Source organism: Stenella coeruleoalba (genome assembly GCF_951394435.1).
Source record: "Stenella coeruleoalba genome assembly, chromosome: 11".
In the NCBI taxonomy this organism is placed as follows: domain Eukaryota; kingdom Metazoa; phylum Chordata; class Mammalia; order Artiodactyla; family Delphinidae; genus Stenella; species Stenella coeruleoalba.
The window spans coordinates 97,607,755-97,627,112 of record NC_137157.1 but is presented as its reverse complement, the minus strand read 5'-3'; the positions used below and the strand labels follow the sequence as shown (position 1 = coordinate 97,627,112).

The following is a 19,358-nucleotide window of genomic DNA, read 5'->3' as shown; positions in this document are numbered from 1 at the left end:
CACTGTGGGGAGGTTCCCAGGCTGATGATGTGGGGCGGGGGAAGGGGGACTCAGGAAGAGGGAAGGGGGTCTCATCTGGCTGGGCGATCCTGGCTAAGAAACTTAAACTCCCTGGCCTTCTTCTTTTAACCTATGAAAAGATATCTTTTTTCCTACGAGTCCAGTCATCCTACTAGACCAGGGCTTTGCAACGTCAGGGTGGCCTGGGGTGTGTGTCACAAGGGTAGATTCCTGAGCCCACCCAGGCCTGGACTCTGCGCGTGTGACTTGGGAATCTACACTTTAACACACTCATGGGTGCTTTTTATTTTTTTATTTTTTTTTTATTTATTATTTTTTTTTGCGGTACGCGGGGCTCTCTCTGTTGTGGCCTCCCGCTATTGTGGCCTCTCGCGTTGTGGAGCACAGGCTCCAGACGCTCAGGCTCAGCGGCCACGGCTCACGGGCCCAGCCGCTCCGCGGCATGTGGGATCTTCCCAGACCGGGGCACGAATCCGTGTCCCCTGCATCGGCAGGCGGACTCTCAATCACTGCGCCACCAGGGAAGCCCCTGATTTTTATTTTTTAATGCAAGTTCGTGAGGGGCCAGAGGACTGTCTCTGCCTTGTTCACTCACACACCCCCAAACCTAGCGCAATGCAGCACAGAGACGGCTGCTCCAGAACTATTCCTTGACGGGTGAATAGGTGGATGAGTGAATAACGTGATAGTCACAGAAATGTGCCTAACCGGCTCTGACAAGGTGGAACAGGGCTCCTGCCCCACTATGGTCGACGGGATCTCCCTCCTCTCTTCTGGGCCAGACTCCCCTTCTGTAAAATACGGCACTGGCTGAAGTGACCCATGTGACTTTTGGCCTTAAAGGTCCACGGCACGGTGCCATCATGCTTTCTGTTTCCAACATGCCTGCCTCCTTGAGGGGTGAAGAAGAATCCAGGTGAGACGCGACCACAACCCAGAGATTCGTCGTCGGTTTTAATAGGAGGGGTGGAGTCAAACAGTTTAGAGGAAGAGGGGTGGAGTCAAACAGTTTAGAGGAAGAGGGGTGGAGTCAAACAGTTTAGAGGAAGAGGGGTGGAGTCAAACAGTTTAGAGGAAGAGGGGTGGAGTCAAACAGTTTAGAGGAACGTATAAAAAGAGCTTTTCCTTTGTTGCTGGAACACGATAGGGTTTGTGCACAGCACATACATATTAAAAAAATAGAAGCCTCACATCTTACAAACACGTGACTGAACAAAGTCTGAGTTTTCCTACCCACTAGACCCAAGCTTGAGGACAGCTCTGCCCTGGGACCCAGCCTGAGGTACTGATGGATTTTCAGAAAGGGAAACCCGTGCAAAGACGCAGCTGTCCGGATGGTGGAATTTTGGTAGTTCATGAGGCATCCAAACGTGGGTCTGCGTTAGCTACCCGCAGGAGGGACTAGATTGGGGATGTTCTGGGCATGACTACCCCTCCCTCCCGTCCTGGGAAGAGCAAACACCAGCTGAGGGGCAAGTGCAGGTTGAAGTGTTTCTATCCATCCTTCCGGCCCTGACACAAACATTCCTACCATTGGAGTTTTCCTGGGAGGTAGCAGAACGAGTGGCTGGGTTCTTGCTGGGAGGAGAGGTGGGGGGCAAGTATTAGAGACCCACTTCACAGGTGCACGAGTGGCGGGTGGCAGAGAATACCTTCTCTGTGGCAACAGACACAGAGCCCTTGGGGGAAAGCATTGGGATAGAAATATGTAGGAGTTTTCTAGCTTGTGTCCACTGAAAAGGGGCAAAAAAGGAAAGGGAGAGCAGAGAGGACATCCTGGTATCTTGGAGGCCAGACGCATTTGCTTTGTACTAGTGGCTGTGGTCCAAAGTGGGCCGAGGCAATGGATGTCCAACCCCGGGGAGAAGGAGACCGACAGCTCACGGCCTTTTGTGTTTCCTTCCTCCCCCAGGACACTTGTAGGATCAGAATGTGAAAGATCTGAGGTCCTGGACAAGAGAGGACCAGAGCCAGCCTGAGCAGGAGAACCCCAGCTGTCCCGGGTCGGATGGGGCTGGGAGAGAATTCCAGGCCTGGGGAGAAAGCAGCGCGTCTAAAGGAGAGAGGTTTACAGCCTGGATGGAGGAAGGAGAAAACCCCCTTTTTCTTAAGCCATAGAACGGCTCTGACCAGGGGCTTGGGCTATGTGCGCAGGAGGTGCAGGGGACATGGGGGCGGAGGAGAGGCTGTGAAGGAGAACCGCAGGGTATCCATCACAAAGCTATAAGCTGCTTTCCCAGGGAGGTGCAAACCCATCTGGGAAGTGGGGAGGGAAGGGCTTAGAAGGCAGCAAATGGTCACTGTAGTGAACAGCAGGAACTAGCAGGGCATTTTCTGGTTTCCTCTGAGCTCTATCCACGGCCCCACGAGGAGGGTGCCGATTCTTTGTGGTCCTGGGCCCCCAGTTTGTTCTGAGCTAACCTCGTCCCAGCTGGGAAGCCATCTCAAGGGGTGCACGTGTGTTGCTCTCTTCTTCATTGTTTGCTCTTGAAGAGGGAATAAGGCAGCCTCTGGGCTCCTGGAGCCCCACCTTTGCATGGAGCTGCTAGAGAAGGTTCAGGAAGGAAGAGAGGCCAGTTATCTACAAAACGCTATGAACCAGGGTCAAAGCTCAGGATCTGGGGGAGGGAGGGAAGACCCAAGTCATTCTTAATACATCCTCAGCGGGAAGGTGGGGACACCCCTGTTCTCCTGCTTCTGCCACCTCTTCTGCAGCCTTTTGGGTCCGATGGGGCTGACAGGTGAGTTCAGAACTCAGATGGGGATCAGCTAGGAGAGGATTCTGCACACCTGTGCTGATCTCACTGTGTTCCCGTCCCGTAACCCACTTCTGCGGATGGGGATGGACTTTTCCTAAGTCTAAGTCACTCACAGGTCAAAGAGAAAGCCCTGGGAGAATTCCTTTGGATGGGAAGGATTTGAAACACTCAGTGATGCGTCCCTACCTCCAGAGGTGACCTTCAAAGTATGGACCCACTGGTACAGCACGGGCCCTGGTACCAGTGAGAACAGATGCCCAGCTGCCCATAGCGATGCCAACCTTAGACAACCCATATGCTAGAGCGACGGGTACCAAGCCTGGCTGGCTTTGGGATTTCAGAGTTTCTCATTCTCACTCCTAACACGAGAGATGGGAGTGGACATTTGGGGAAACTCCTGGTCAGGATCTGGGCACTTTTATAAGCCTTTAGGGAGTTGCAGGAAAGATCTAACCATTCGAAGGCTCTCGACTCTCTTTAGAAGAGTCTCTCCTGCAAGGGAGCTCAAGACCCGGGAAGAAGGGAATGAATGGTTTGGGACCTGTGACTTTCTTCTCCTCTCCAGATCGCGGTCCATCTGTCCACCCAGCCCTCCTACACGCCCACCACGTCTCAGCTGGAGCTGACATGCAGGTCAGGTCCTGAGAGCATCTGTTTCCGAGGTACCCTGTTAAAAAAGACCAGTTACTCAGGACAAGACCTCCTGAAAAACAATCAGCTTTGTCCCCTGCCTCCAAGCAGACCTACACTTGAAATCTTCTGAACAGTCAAGATGGACCAATTTTCTCCCCCTTCTGCTTGACCAAGACCTCAACTTGGTCCAGTTTCTATCCAAGGTTTCACCACTCTCGTCCTGAGCTCTTACTGTCCGTTCCGTCTTCGCCCCCGTGGTGCAGCCTTTCCTTCCTCCCCCAGCATGCACCTGCCCTGATATGTGCCAGGCGGGGAGGCAGCCAGTAGGGTGCCTCTTCCTTGGATCGCCAGCCTCTATCCTCAGCTCATCTCAGGTCAATCTATAGATGGCCACCTCTGCAAATAGAGAGGTATGTCGAAGGCGAAGGTATTTGCAGCAGATGAGGGCTTGTCTCGCAGGCTGGGGCCCCCGAGAGTCGCAGAGGGTGTCAGCTCGTTCTGCAAAGCCACAGACACTGAAAATATCTGTGCTCTGATACGGGTCTCTCTTGTTTCAGGTTTAGGAACGTTCCAATGGTTCAGGAATCTGAAGGCTCCAGGAGGACAACATTTATAGTCGCTTGGGGCACCTCTTCTTTAAATACTCTCCAAGGACAGGAGGCAAGGAGGCATGGTACGGCAAGGAGCTGCTTCAGCTGGGCTGCTCTGTTTCACGGGATTATCACTCCTCTCCTACCGTAGGGGGGTCAGAGGGGGCAAACTCCGGAGGTCACGATGCCCGATTCCGCTGCGCCCAGGCACCAGCGCATGTGGCAGAGGACGCCCGAGAAGGAAGTGAGAGTATCAGATGAGAACTTGGGTGAGTTTCCTGGACGTTGCTGGAAAGGAATTAGCATCTGTAGTCCAAAGCCTCTCTACTTCCTTCGTGGCCTATTTTGTACCCCCTCACCCCTCGCCAAAGAGGTTGCCATTATTAGGATCCCTGTCATCTGAGGTTAAAATAAGACCTGGTTCAAGGTGAGGAAAAATTATGGGCAGGCAGCCTGGCCCCAGCTTGTTCTCGAGCTACGCGCAGCACTGACTTCCAGGCAGAAAGGCTCTCTCTAGAACACTCAGTCTCTCCCGCTGCTTTGAGCAGGTTTCCCCCCGCTGCCAGAGACGCTGCTCTACCCTTTCCTCCGAGAGGGGGATCCCTTCTCCCCCAGCCTCCCTGACAATGTGTCCCAGTGTCCCCAGAGCCCTCACACGCAGGATGCCCGGAGTACCTGCCCACTCCTTCTGGTCAGCAGCTAAATCTTACTGCCTGTCACCCTGCCCTCCCTGCACTTAGAGGACAGCTGCTGCCCCCACCTCCACGCAACCCGCGCAGTCAGTGGCCTCTGAATGGAAAGGTGATTGGAAAGAGGCAGAATGGGAGCACGTGTCAATCCTGCTGGGTTGACAGGTGACATTCCTGCAGGCAGATTCCTGAAGCGATGACCCCGGGAGGAAGGAGCCTGCTGTTCCGAGATGCCTTGGTTCTGACGATATATACCAAGATGTACAGATACGCATCAGCACACACACACGCTTCCTCCCTGCCTTCTCCTGTGTCCAAGGTCCCACCCCCCAAGTGTCTCTGGACCGTCTTTCCTCAGATGAGGTCAGAGCATGGGATCCATTGCCATTCTAGGATGCCGGCTGCAACCCCTCGCTTGGGTGGGTCACGTGTCATGGGGTCCGGTGGCCAAGGGAACCGACTCAGGTCCCCCCAAGCATAAAAGGAGCCCGAATAGGGGGGCATGGGGGGAGGGGGGAATTGTTCACTTGTGCAAAATTCCAACAGAAAAGACATTGCTTTCCACCTGTGAGCCTTCCTTCAGGGTCCTTATATCCTGGGGAGGAAGTGAGTGACGGTCATGATGGGGGACACCTTGCTGCCCCGCTTCACCCGTCCGTATTTGCTCAGCGCGATGTAGGTGCCTCGGTACAGGTCTGACTCGTAGGCGTTGTAATTGTTGGGCAGGAGGGTCTCTCTGAATTTGCACTCCTCTTGGAAGCTGGGCTGTGAGAGAAATGGACAAACGGCAGAGCATCAGCGATACGTGAGGCCCAGCAGGCACGTCTGTGGTGGGTCCCTCGCTTTCCCATGTCAGACAGCCTCCAGGAGCCCTGGGCCATCCTGGGTGAGCAGAAACATGGAAGCTGAGAACAGGGGAGCCTTAGCTCTCGTGGTCCCCCCTCCCCTCCCCTCCTTCACGATGAGGAAGCCCAGGCCCGGGGATGGGGGTGGACAGCCTGTGTCACAAGGGGGCTGGGGGTTCTCCTGACTGCCAGTCCCGGACACTTTCTCCCAAGAACAGGGATGATGGTTTATTCAGAGAAAGGACCAGGGAAGGATAAAAGAAGCTGTTTTCTCAAGTCCACTGCGAGAGGACCTAGTGCGGCAGGATAGAGAGCTGGGGTTTGCCTGGTGGCTCTAGCTGTGTGACCTTGGGGCAGGCGCCTCCCCTCCCAGCCTGATTCCCTTTTCTGCAAACCATATGGTTGCGGAGCGTTTGCGGGGGGCGGGGGCGGCGAGTGGAAGGCGAGATGCATGGCTTCCTAAGTCCTTCCCAGCGCATCTGTTTAATATGGTAACTGTCTCTCCACTTGTGTTCCCTCACCCTGTCTCTCCCAGTTTAAGGGCCAAGTTTGCTGCCCCTTAAAGGGGCCCATTCTCGATTTTGACTTTGAGCCTAGAATGGGGGGCACTGGCCTCAGTTTTTAACACCACACGAACTGGAGCAAACTCTCCACACAACTTGAACCTTGCTTCTTCACTGAACAACATGCCCAGTGCCTCCTGGGCGTCCACAGGTCACCAGGGAAGGGCAGGGACAGAGATGGCGAGGAGCAGCAACTTTCATGGGGGAAAGAACCTGGTTCCCTCTGTGACCAGCAGTGCCAAGGACACATCAACAAGTTCAGCCCCAATAAATCACCCAAGTCTTCCTTTATTCCTAGAAAAGAGAGCCACTTCCTCCCAAGCCCACCCGGGTCACTGCCCCGGACTGGAGGGGTTTCTGGGCTTCCGATGGGGGTCGCTCCCTGGGAGCCAGGAGGCCTGGGATCTAGTCATTAAAGAAATGTAGAATGAAACCGAAACAGAGCTGAGCATAACACCCGACTCCTTCCTGCCGACTGAGGCCATCGGCTATAAAAAACCCACTCAGTGGCTAAGCGGCTGTGCTAGGGGTATCGCCTGACCTTCTTAAAAGGAGTTATACTATGAGCACCTGGCCTTGTCAGCCGTAGGGTGGACGAGAGCCTCTTCCTGTTATGAACGCAGGAGGATGAGCCAGCTCCTCGGGGCTCCGAGCGGACCAGTCCGGCAGCACGGAAAACAGCGCACCATCCCAGGGGACTCCCGGCTCCCTGAGACAAGGACTGTGTCCTGTTGAGCACGTGATGCTGCATGAATGATGGTCTAATTGGAACGGCACAGCCACCCACGGATGCCCCTGCAGGGGTGGCTTCTCTCTGATGCAGCGAGAGCTGGCAAGGGACAGGCGGCGTTGTTTAGGAAACACGTCGGGTAGTACCAGTCGCTGGTCCCTTCTGCCCCAGCTGAATGAACGCATCCCCCCTTTCCCTCTCACGCCCCTGGGTTACTGTGTACAGAGCACCTTCCTGTGATGTGAATTTGCTTGAGATGACCCTGCGAGCTTCCACCAGCCACATCAACTGGCTTCTGAAGACCATGCCAGGAAGCTCTGTTTTCACAAGTTTTCATCTCCCTTGTTATGGGTGCTCAAAAACACTTGTAGAATGAAGAAAGGAATGTCCCAAAGTAGGAAAAAAAAAACTCATCAAAATAGGCAAAGAGCATGTGACGATTCACCTCTTACACAGCTGTGTGAACTTGGCAAATGAGTTTACCTCCTAAGCCTCAGCTTCCTCATCTGTAAAATGGGAACAGTGAGAATAATTCCATCCTAGCCCTGGAGGGAGCATTCATTGAAATAATGCATGGAGAGTCCTTGGTATAATGCCTGGCACACAGTAAAATAAAAAATTATTTGTATTGCCATAGTGATGCTTCTCCAATTGATTCATGAGTTAGTTTAAATTAAAAGCACTAAAAGACTTTGTCTTACCCAGAATCATCATTCCTGTAAAACTTGCTGTGGGTTGCAGGACAATTTACCTTCTAAGTCCTGCATTTATTGCCTGAGTGGCAGTAGGAGGTGAGCCTGGGGGAGGAGGGCACAGAGCTGACTGGGCTCCGGCCCCACACCCCTGGGGCCTCTCTGGACATGGGGGGGTCGGGGCAGCCACAGGACCTAAGGCTGTCGATGGGCAAAACTCTGGAGAAACAGCACAAGGGAAAAATAAAGTTGGGATCAATGGTAAAAGTTGAGTAGAAGTAATGATACATGGATTAATAGTCTGGTGTGGATCAACCAACAAAATGCAGTCCAGAAGTAAATCCAAACAGGAACATAAAATAAAGGTGGATCTGAAATGAACATAACATACAAGTGGCATTTCCAATCACTGGCGAAACGTGGTGTTGGAAGAACTGGATGCTATCTTTAATAATCATCATAATAATAGTAATAATAATAAGGTTTGATGTATGATTTTATTCCTAACACTAAAATAAATTCCAAAAGGAACAAAGATTTAAATGTTAAAAAGAGAACCTTAAGGGGAGTTCCCTGGTGGCTGAGTGGTTAGGATTCCAGGCTTTCATTGCCAAGGCCCGGGTTCAATCTCTGGTGGGGAGACTGAGACACCACAAGACGCGTGGGCACAGCAATAAGTAAGTAAGTAAGTAAGTAAATAAGGGAGAGAAAGAGAAGAGAACCTTAAAATAAGTCAGAAAGGTCTTTCTAAGTAGGACACAAAAAACTAGAAGGCATTTTAAAAACGAAGATGAATAAATTAGACTTCTGCTTGGAAAAGAATAATCACCTTAAACAAAATAAAATATAAAAATATAAATAGCAAACCGGATTAAAAATATTTACAATGCATTATATTTTGTAATATATTTTGCAATAGATTGAATTTTGCTACTATATCCAGAACCCTGAACTCACTGAAAAATAGACGTTTATGAACAGATAGTTCACAGAAAAGGAAATACACATAGCATTTAAACATAAGAACATGTGCCTAACAGAGAAACATCAACCATAACTGTGTGATCACATTTTTAATTGTCAGGTTGCAGAAAGAACACTGTTTGACAATGGGCTTTCATTGATGAGGGCAAGGGGACTAGGAATTCTCATTTGTTGTCTGTTGGTGTGTACATTGTTATAACTGCTATAGAGAGAAATTTTACAATATTTATTAGAATAAAATAATAACTACAGCTTTGGATAGTAATTCCACTTCTAGGAATTTATCTTACTGGTTCACTCCCACTCATGTACAAAAGTCACGTGCGGCGGCACCATTTGTAATAGTGGGAGACCAAAAACAACCTAAGTGTCTACCAGGAGGGCAGTGGTTAGCTCAGTGATGGGAGAGCCACCCAATGGAATACTCTCGGCCATAAGAAACAGAACCTCCTTGCGCACGGATTTGAAACGGTCTCCAAGGCATGTTGTTCAGTGAAGAAGCAAGATTCAAATTGTGTGGCTAGTCTGCCCCAGTTCGTGTGGTTTTAAAAACTGAGACCAGTGTGAGAACAGGCACAGGGACATTGGGACTTCCTGGGACGGTAGGTACACAGGGCCTGGCAACAGTGGCTGCTCTGGGGAGGGTCTGGGTGGCTTCAAGACAACAGTGAGAGGGAGACTTCATTTCCGTGGTATATTCTTCTGCACGTTTTCCCCCTTAAACCACGTCCATGTATTACCTCGTCATGTTAGTAGATTATTGAAAATGGGAAGGGAATTCAGGATAGAAGATGGGCCAGAAAATGGAGTGAGAGAACCTTTGCATCAGAGACTGGTCCGTTCTCTCCCCCGGGTCCTGTCCTTCCCCCTGTCCATCCCCTGCTTCTCTCCCCTCTGTTCTAACTGTTTATGACCCTGGAGAGCACCCTGCCCACCAGTTTCCAGGAGACTTCATTTCTGATCTGGATGGTGGTCAAGGGAGAGGTTTCGCGTGTGGTTTGCAAACTCTAGAGAGGAATGCAGATCTTGGGGCGAAGGACCTGGGGGGAGTGGGGGTGGGGGAGGGGGAGGAATTGAGCGATTGGGACCAGAAACTCAGGGCATTTGCCCCGATCCTTTGATCTAGAATGTGTCCAGTTGAAGAATCCAGCCTTTGCTAAGGTCTGAGTCTCCTAAAACACATTTGTTTAAATGTGCAAGACAGTGGTTGCATATACACTGTGCTTTGTTCTCTGATGGTCAGATTTTGATTATTCAACCCCCAACCCCAAATTTTCAAAAAGTTTCCGACCTCTGTTTCTTTCCCTAGCCTACCTCACGTCCCTAGCCTTCCCCCGAATTCTGTGTCCATCTGCAGTGAGAAAGGAGAAATGGGTGAAGTTTGCTATGGAAGCCTCTCTACCTCGCCCTTGCCCATTCCTCCCCGCACCCCTCTCCACCCCATCCTTGGTGTTCAGGTGGCCACGCGGCTGGGGGCGAGGCCAAGACCATGGCCCTGAACTGCTCCCTGCAGCCCGATGTTCCACTGCCCACACGGAGGCTCGAGCTGGCATCAGGACCAGCCCCTTGATTCATCTCTCCATTCGTGCCCCTGCGCTGAGTCTCATGGCTCAGGAACGTTGGCTCCTGAGCTCTGCTGAGAAAAGCCAAGCGAACGACATGTTAATAAAAGCAGCTACCGTATATTATTACTTGAACAAATGAAAAGAATTCCCCCAGATCACATTGCCTGGGCCTGCCGGGTCCCAAGCCCCAGCATGACAATGTCTTCAATTCCACATAGGTCTAATCAGACTTATGAGGACCCAAACTCTAAAGTGTTTGGCTCTCGCAGTGGAGAAGGGCGTTTTGCAGGGGGGTACATACAGGGGTGTCTCTCAGCGTGGGTTACCTCTGGCGGAAATGCCCCTTAGAGTCTGCGGTGGACCAGACATCCATCCCATCTTGTCTTTGGTCAGTAGGTCACCCGGACTAATGAAAGTGTCTTTTTATCTTTGAAGTTCTTCCTTCTAGGCCTGCCCTGGGCCACTTGCCCCCGTTACTCCTGGCTGCGTGTGTGCATGGGAGCTGGGGAGGGGTGTGGATGGGTAAGGAGGCGGGTGGTGAGAAAAAACCAGAAAACTCCTTGTCCTAAGACCCTTTCCTCCTGCAGTCCCTGACTGCTACTTTTCTGGTCCTTAGCTGAAATGGAGAAATAACATCTCCCGGCTCTGTCTGCTCTAATCCCCGTTCCTAACACACAATCACACCAGCAATTTAGAAGTGTCTGAAGATGTCTCCGCCAGGCCTATCATGGCTTCTCATTCCTGTATCGCTCTGGGTAGCAGGCGGGCTGCAGACAAAGCTGTTTGTGAGACCGTCTGCAGGGTCCCCCGGGCCCCTCGCTGTAGCACCAGCCCCTCCCTGCTCAGGGGTCCCATCTCCCGGCCCTTCCACATAGTCTAACACCAGGGACCCTTTGCCTCATCCCCTCAGGAATGCGTTCTCCTCTAGGGGAAGGGTGCAGCTAACTGAGCGAGGGAAAGACTTGGTCCTCCCCTCCCCAGTTGTAACGTCCTAGGTAATGGTCAACGGCCTCTGTGGATGAAACAAACGCTGTGCTTTGCCAGCTGTCATAGTACTATTGATGAAAAGGATGGAGACACAGTTCTAATTAGTAAAACCAAAATCGCTCAGAAGCATAACTGATTCTAAAGCACAGGGATTCTCACAGAACCACTGCCAGGTGGAGATCTTTGATTTTTATCTTTTAAATTTTAAAAAGATCAAGGAGACTGGAACTCACTGATTCCTGCCTCGGTCCACATCAGAGAGAGCAGAGAGAGGTCTGGTCTCAGAGAGGGTCACAGACTTTGCCCGAAGTAAGACAGTAGCTGGAGGGTGGGCGGGCAGGAGCTGGAACCCAGCTCCTAGTCTGCACACCAGGTGCGCTTCTGCTGCCGGCCTACGGGCATCACCTGCTAAACCTGGAAGCAGGTTTGCACACAGCCCTGATTCACCTGAGACCCCGGAGACCCACGGTCACATCTGCAGAGTGAGGATAAAGGCCAGATGCGCCTCCCAGGGGTGCTGGGGGATAGTGTGCTCAGAAAGCATCCCCGGGGCGTCTGACAGACAGGAGGTGCTCAATACAGGGGAGCTACTTACACTGTCGAAACACGGCCACAGGCTCTGCACCCCTCTTTCCAAGGGATGAGACCTGCGGGAGGCACCTAGGTGGGTTTTCCTGGCTCTTATTTTCCTACCTTGCCCCTGCTCCCCCCTCCTTCCCCCCCAGCATGGTTCCCCTCTCCCCAGGAGAAACCCCACTGAGGGGCCATAGCAGCTGAGCCACAGGGAGGGGAGGCAGCTCTTGGGGCTTAAAGGGAAATAGTGTGAATGAAATCATCACCCAGTGGGAGTTTTCCCAGCTCTTTGGATCAGGGGGCATTGGATTTTAGACTGTGATAATGGCCCCTGGGGGGCGTAGCAGGGAGTGGATAGGTGGTTCAGAAGCACCTGGTGCCGGGCTCGGGGCGCCAGGGAGGGCAATCTCCGCCTCCAAGAAGGTGCCTTTGGGCCAGATGCTCCCGGGTGTGTGTGTGGGGGGGGGGGGATTGGGGTGTAGACCGTGGGCGGGGCTTCTCCTACGGAAGCCCCCGTTTTCCGGGACTCCTCTCCTTTAGTGAGCCCTGCGGACCCCCTTTGAAGTCATCTGCCCAGGAGTGAGGGGTCAGGGGCGTCACCGACATCAGGGGTCAGCCCACACTTCAGAGTTGCCCCCTTCCTCGTGCTCCTTGAAGTTCTATCCACCTGCAGCACTCTCGCTGTGAGGTCCCCTGTTCCCAGCCTCCCCGGCTTCTCCTACGGGGGCCCCAGGTTTCAAGTGGGAAGTGGAGGCATTGACCTTCTCTTTGCACCCTTTCCCCAGCTCACAGTTCAATTTCTTTCGGGATAAGGAGAAAAAAATACTAAATAGCTTGTTAATGAAGGTGGCAGAGATAAGGGTTGATGTAATTTGTGCTTCCTTCCAAAAGATTCACCTTGCGTAGAACCCCAGAGCCAACAGCCTCCGTTCCTGGCTTTGCAACGAGTGGGATTCCAGGCACTACGCCGGCTGCAGGGAAGGGGCTCTTTGGGGCGACCCGCCGCACAGAGCGGGCACTTACTCCACCAGGGCCTCCTTGGTTCCAGCTGCTTCGTCCTCTCCATCACATACGCAGAGAGCAGTGAAAAGGGCGTCTGAGAATCCCAATCTCATGGCTGTTTCATCTCCCAGCAGCCCTCAGCGCTAGTGTAACCCCGGGGCAGGGAGGATTCCTTGCCCTCGGAAAGCCAGGTAGCCTGGTGGTCCCTAGCCTGCCTGCATCTCAGAAATACCTGGGAAACTTAAAAAATAAAAACAAACCGATTTGCAGGTCCCCATTCCAGCCCTACTGGCTAAGCATCTCTGAGGAAGGCCCCCAGAGATCTGGACATGTAACAAGTTACCAAGGCGATGTGGATGCAAACGGTCCTCCCACAAGACCCACCTCTAGGAAAGAGGGGTGCAGAGCCTATGGCAGTGTTCAGACAATATAAATGGCTCCCCTGTATTGAGCACCTCCTGTTTGTCAGGCGCCCTGGGGATGTTTTCTGAGCACACTATCCCCCAGCACCCCCAGAGGTGCATCTGACCTTTATCCTCACTTTGCAGATGGGACCCTGGCTCTCCCAGGTCTCAGGTGAATCGGGGCTGTGTGCAAACCTGTCTCCGGGCTCGGCAGGTGATGCCTGCAGGCCAGAAGGAGGAGAGCATTTGGCGGTACAGACCAGGACCCTAGTTCCAGCTCCCGCCTGCCTACCCTCCAGCGCTTGTCTCCAGAGGCCCACTGATTCGAATGCACGTCTTGTCTCCACGTAAACGAGCCCAAATGGAGAGGTGCTGGCACTGCAGATCACAGGCCGAGGCCACCCGAGCACCCCGTTTGGGTATTTCACAGCCTGGTCTGTTGGGACAACCTCCCCGGACCCCGGCACCGATCCCAGACGCCCCTGTTCACATTCGGATCCTGTCTGTCCCCACGCAAAGGTAGAACAGCCCTCCAAACCCTCCCCATAAATGGCCACTCTGCTATTCCTTGACCACGGCTCAGAGGTCTTCCTTTCTAACCTTATTTCTGCTGAAAGAACACCCAGTTTCTTTGCCTTCGTAGGGACGCTTTCCCAGCCCATATTTTGCAATATGCCAAATTATGGGCTGAGAGACCCAGGAACGAGGGGGTCAGAGAGGTCAGAGATTTCGGTAAATATGGAAGTTGGTGAGGTTAACCAAAGTGCTAGCATTGACACCCCCCACCCCGCCCCGCCAGGGACGACCTGTGATGGGAGAAGGCAGGGGGTGGGATCTGGGGCCAGCCAAGAGAGTCTTACATCCCCTAGGGGAGGATGCTTCTCCAGCTCTTGGGATCAGAGACCAGAGGACTTAAAACCTTAAAGTAAAATGTCCATGCACTGATGAAGGCGAGGAAAAGAGCTTCGTGTCTTCTCCTCCTGCTGTGCTCCAGGCTGGGGGCCTCGGAGGGTGAGCCGTGGGAACAGCGTGCCCAGGCTGAAAGACAGGCCTGCTTCTCTGGGCCTCTCCTGCTCAGGACCTGACCGTAAGCCTGGACAAACAGCTGTATGCCAGAACGTGGGTTTCCCTCGGACCCAGAAGCCCTCTGAGCTACGGTTTCTGTCTTAAATGACCTCAGCACATTTAAGCCTGCACCGAGGCAGGGTCAAGGTGAGTCAGGGGCGGTGGGTGGGATCAGGGAAGACATGGTCCAGCGCACAGGCTGACTCACCGTGCAGCTAAGAAGGTATAAGCCCTTCACTCGCACCAGCTCCTTCCACAGCAACCCCCCGACCCATTCTAGATAAACATTCACGCCCCTCTTCAAGATTTTGCATTATTTTCTTCAATTGCATAATCTTCAGGCCTCGTACAGCCTGAAGCTTCCCCTGGCCTGATGAACTCACCGTGGTGTATAATCTTCCTTTACTGTTCATGGCAACGAAGAGGGCACTTTTCACCCCAAAGAGACTCACCACGCCTCGCTCCACTGTGGAAATCTCCAGCAGGCCTGACAAAGAAATGGGAGCTGCATTACCCCAGGCTTGTGCAGATCAGAGCAGGACGCCAACCCAAAGGTGACCCTCCAAGGGCATCTAGGCCCGTCCGCCTGCTTCTAGAAAGTCAGAGCCTCCATCACCTCCACCCTTGATCTCACTTTAGGAGATCGGCTGCCAGGCTCGGCCAGTCCTGCTATAAATCCAGCTCTGCAGGGGGAAGTTCTGACGTCAGAGTTAGAGTTCACAGTGGCCACTTAGGCATCTGCCTAAAGTCACTTTGAATCTGGGCTTAATCACACCACATCCTTGACGTGGGTGAAGGAAGTGAATTCTGATGAGCTTTGTTAACAATGTATACGCCTCACGTTTCAACAAATAGCCCATGTAATCTTGCAAACAAAAAAAATCTTGCAAACACTGGATCCTGCAGCCCTATCCCCTCCTGGGGAGAGCCCATCTAGGCAGCAGCCCATCAACTTGTAGGACAGAGGGGGCAAGTTGAAATAAAAAAAGGATGTGCTTCAGCTGGAAATTCTGCAAACAACTTGCCTTTCCTCTCAAAGAGAAGAGCTAAATAAAAAGCAGCGTGTGTCTAATTTGGTCCCAGCATCCTCACCGGTTCTCCCAACCCTTGTTTCATGGCTCCCCCAGGTTGGGGGTTCCCTGTGGTCCTACAAGGCCCTGGCTGGGCCTGCAATGCTGAAGGAGTTAGTGCCTCAGGGGCTCTGTGGGTGATGGCAGAAGACACCAGGATGCTCGGACCTCAGCACACTTACGCCTGCACCGAGGCAGGGTCAAAGCGAGTCAGGGGCGGTGGCTAAGCTCATGGGCATCCGTAAGAATAACGCTTCCCCCTTCATAACAGGACTCCGGGCACCAGGGCGAGGCCCCTCCATCCTTTATCCCTGCTTGAGCCCCAGCCCCCAGCTTCCCAACCGGTTGCCACTGGCACTCACTGTAGGGGTTTTCCTCGTGGGTGCCGCTGATCCGGCCGTCGGGGGGCACCTGGAGGTGGAAGCCGATGCCCACGTTGCAGTAGAGCCTCCGCTGCCGCTTGATGCCCACCAAATAGCCGCTTTCCCAGTTCACGCCAGCAACCTCTCCAGCCAGCCCAGCCCGAGACCTGGACAGCAGGGTGCCCCAGCCCCTCGAAGCCAGCAGCGTGCTGTTGGCGCGGGAGCCCGCAGGGGAGGGCACCACCATGCCCACGAGGACGCCGAGGAAGACGAGAGCCCGTAGCGTGCCCTGCAGACGTCCTGCTCCCTGGGACATAGTGATGAGCTGCCTCTGTCCCAGGGCCATCCACCTTGCCTCTCAGGCACGTGGTCGGAATTAATGGCCCTAAAAATACCGCCCTTCTTGTTTTCCTCCCCTCCGCATGGCGGCAGGGGCTTATTTTTGGAAGGCAGTTGAAGGCTGCTGACATGAAACGAAAGCCTGCTCTGGGCACTCGGGTCTGGAGCAGAGGGACCCGGGCTGAGCCGCGGCCGGTACGGACCATGGCTTGGGGACGCGGTCTAGCTGGCCCGCTCACTCCGACCCGAGTTGGTTCTGCTTGATTTGACCTATCTTTATAGTTCAGCAGCCTGGCCCGCCCCGCCGCCCTTCATCACCCTGACGTCAGCTGGCCTGGCTCACTCATCCAGGGCTGTAACACTAACCTGCTGCTGGGCCTGGCGGCCTCCCCAGACCCCCGGCACCCAGGGATGCTGGGAGCCACTGTCATTCCAACTATGAAGCAGGAATGAAGTGAGCGGCGAGCATCCCTGAGGGGAGGGAGGAGTTGGCCAGGGGCCCCGGGGAAGAGGGAGGCCAGAGGCCACCCAAGACCCAAATTGGGCAGAAGTTCTTGGCCTGGCAGCGCTGACTTCCTCATTTAGAGGGCAAAGGGTAAAGACAGGGGTGGGGCAGTCTTGGTGGCAGGCAATGACCGGGGCACACGCGTTACCCTATTCATGGAAAGAGCTCATGGTTGAGGGCCACAGAGCCTGGGGGGATGCTGAAAGGCTGAACCCCTTTAGCAAGAGAGGACAGAGATGGGGGTGCGGTATGCAAGGGTCCCGAGGATCGTGGAGGGAGGCGAGGCTAGGGTCGGTCTTGTGCTCTCCGTCCCGGTCATGGAATTCACCCAGCCAACAGGGTGGGAGTTGCATCTGGCCCTTGCCGTGGCCACTGGCCATTTTCCTATCTGGGCTCACCCTTGGCATCTGACTGATGTCATTCATTCCCATTTTACAGATGAGGAAGCTGAGGTGGGGAGAGCTTAAGTGACTGAGCTTAGGTGCTGGGTAACCATAGCTAGTAAGTGGCAAAGCCAGAACGTATAAAGTCGGTCTGAGCCCAAAGCCTGTGCTTTGAACCTCCGCGCGATGGTCTGATGTAGAAGTTCGATTTGCACGGAGTCCGCTGAGCTCATTACATGCCAAGGGTTCTCACGGCATTACTTCAATAGCACAGGCTGCTTCGCCCAGCACCCGTGCTGGAGGCTGTGGGCAGCCCGGGGAAGCTCCTAGGATGAGGCACACTGCTCAGGGCCTGCCCTGAGACCCCACTCCCTCCCCTCTGATTCCAAGCTCCTGCCCTGGCCTGGGTCCCAGCCTCCAGTCTGTGGAGTCTACCTGCCTTCTGCCCCTCTGCCTGGTCCATTGGATTGATGTCTTGCTTAGGATTTCCACCAAGCCTTGCATGTCCGTTTTGCCCAGATCCCTTGAAGCCCAGGGGATTTCTCTCATTACCTGCAGCTGCTAAAATGTGGGGAGTTGGGGAGGGAATATACGAACCTCTGCTTAGCATAGCCCTCACCTTTGGGCCCCTAGCTTCCCTACCACCTTTCCCCTCCCTGTCACCTGCATTACCTCACACCCAGCTTTATCATCACCAGCACCATCTTTCCCACAACAAGGAAAGACTGGCACCCTATGGGCACAGGTAGGCCTTCGTTAGAAAACTAGTAAAAGAAAAAAAAACATAATTAATAAGAAAGCATCTCTCTGCAAAGTAGGAGGGTCTTGAATAATCCAAAGGCAAAACTGTCAGAAAAGAACCATCATGTTGGATTTCCAGCTAGATTTCATACATTTACATTCTCTTGCATGCAAGAGCAGCGGAGACACTCCCTTACCCGTGTTCACTTTGGGATCTTGTGTTCATGATGCTGGTGTTCTGACTTAAGGAAGAGGCAGCCTGGCAGGCTGTCGGATGGTAAGAAGTTAGTCTGAAATGAACACTTGCCTTGAATGACTGGAGAGGTGCTCATCAGCGGGGGGTCAGAATCTCTGCGGATTTCTTCTTGGAACCCACCCACTGTGGGACCGCTTTGGAGGAGAGATTAAACCATGACAAGGTCCGTGTCAAATATCAACAAAAATAGTGACTCTCTTTAGATTCATTTAGATTCTTCAGGCAGAGATCGTGGTTGGCATCTTATAAAACAAAGGGCTTCAGAATGGGGGACGCCTGGCTCTGAATCCCAACTCCATCACTTGTTAGCTGTGTGACCTTGGAAAAATTCTGAACCTCTCTGAGCCTCGTTTGTTCATCTGCAAAATGAGACCATTACTACATAGGGTTATTATGTATTAGCAACAATACATGCAAGGGGCCAATGCAGAGCACAATACAGTCTTTTCTCAGAAACACATTGAGAATCACTCACCCAGTTAAAGGAGGACGAGCCCAAAGTGAGAAGGACCATCTCTCATCTCAAGGATGGGAGAGACACGTGGCCTTCCAGTTCCTGAATGCTGGCCAGCCAAGCATATACTATGATGGCTGCCAACATATGCAGAAGCAGGCAGCTCGGATTCCTAAAATATTCTGAAAACCAGTAATAGCCTTGGTATTGTCCCCTGTTAAATATAAAACTTAAGTAATTCATTCTATTAAAAAGCCTGGGTCTTATTTTTATCAGGTGATGTGATGAGGCCCTGTTCTAAATGCGCCTCCTGGGTCTGTCTCCATAGCAACTCCTCTGTGCTCACATATCCATAGATTTTTCCTGAAGACTAATTAAGTTGACAACTGCTAGGGCTTCTTGGTTTACCAGATTTGCACCTGACCCTTCTCCCGGGGCTTAGGGACCCCTATGGATGTGAAGTGATAGAGAAAAGAGTAACAGGTGGAGGAGGCCTCTCTGTGGACCCCTCTTTCAAATAGCTGTCCAGCAGCCTTTGGGGCTGTCAATCACTCTCTCTGGATGAGCTGAGAGTCGGTGGAGGTGAGTGGGGAAAAATGCTAATGTCCGTCTCCTTCCACAACAGGTCCTTGTCCCCAAGTGGGGTACCACGCGGTAGACATTGGTCAAGTTTGACCTGCCCAGCCGAACGGCTTCTGTCACAACCAGGCAGGATGCCTTCTACGCCTGCTGGTTATTACATAAAGAACTTCAAACACCTCAGGAGTGACCATAGGGAAAGCACAGAAACTTGTGAAAAGTACTGCTTATTTGTACTTTTTACATTTAATTTAGAAAAAGTAACATTTACCTTTTTCTTTCTTTCTTTTTTATTTTATTATTATTTTTTGGCCGCACCACATGGCATGCAGGATGTTAGTTCCCCAACCAGGGATCGAACCCGTGCCCCCTGCAGTGGAAGCGTGGAGTCTTAACCACTGGACCGCCAGGGAAGTCCCAACATTTGCCTTTTTGGAATTACAGAAAGTAATTTGGAAATTACAGAAAATTATCAGGTAGACAATAAAATAGCTGTGTTTAGCGTCTTCCTGTCTTTTACCTTGGTCTTTCAGAGCTACCTGGGCAATGCGGCTGCCGCCTCACTTG

The 19,358-nt window shown here is 52.7% G+C and overlaps 1 protein-coding gene across 1 annotated transcript; it reads right to left on the bottom strand.

Annotated features, from left to right (window-relative positions):
* Window positions 1–5,280: 5,280 nt before the first annotated feature.
* FGF6 (fibroblast growth factor 6) lies at window positions 5,281–15,880 on the bottom strand (the record flags this gene model as incomplete). Its single annotated transcript, XM_079937041.1, has 3 exons — window positions 5,281–5,457; window positions 14,486–14,589; window positions 15,535–15,880. The coding sequence occupies 3 exons, from the start codon at window positions 15,878–15,880 to the stop codon at window positions 5,281–5,283; spliced, it is 627 nt and encodes a 208-aa protein (XP_079793167.1).
* Window positions 15,881–19,358: the final 3,478 nt, after the last annotated feature.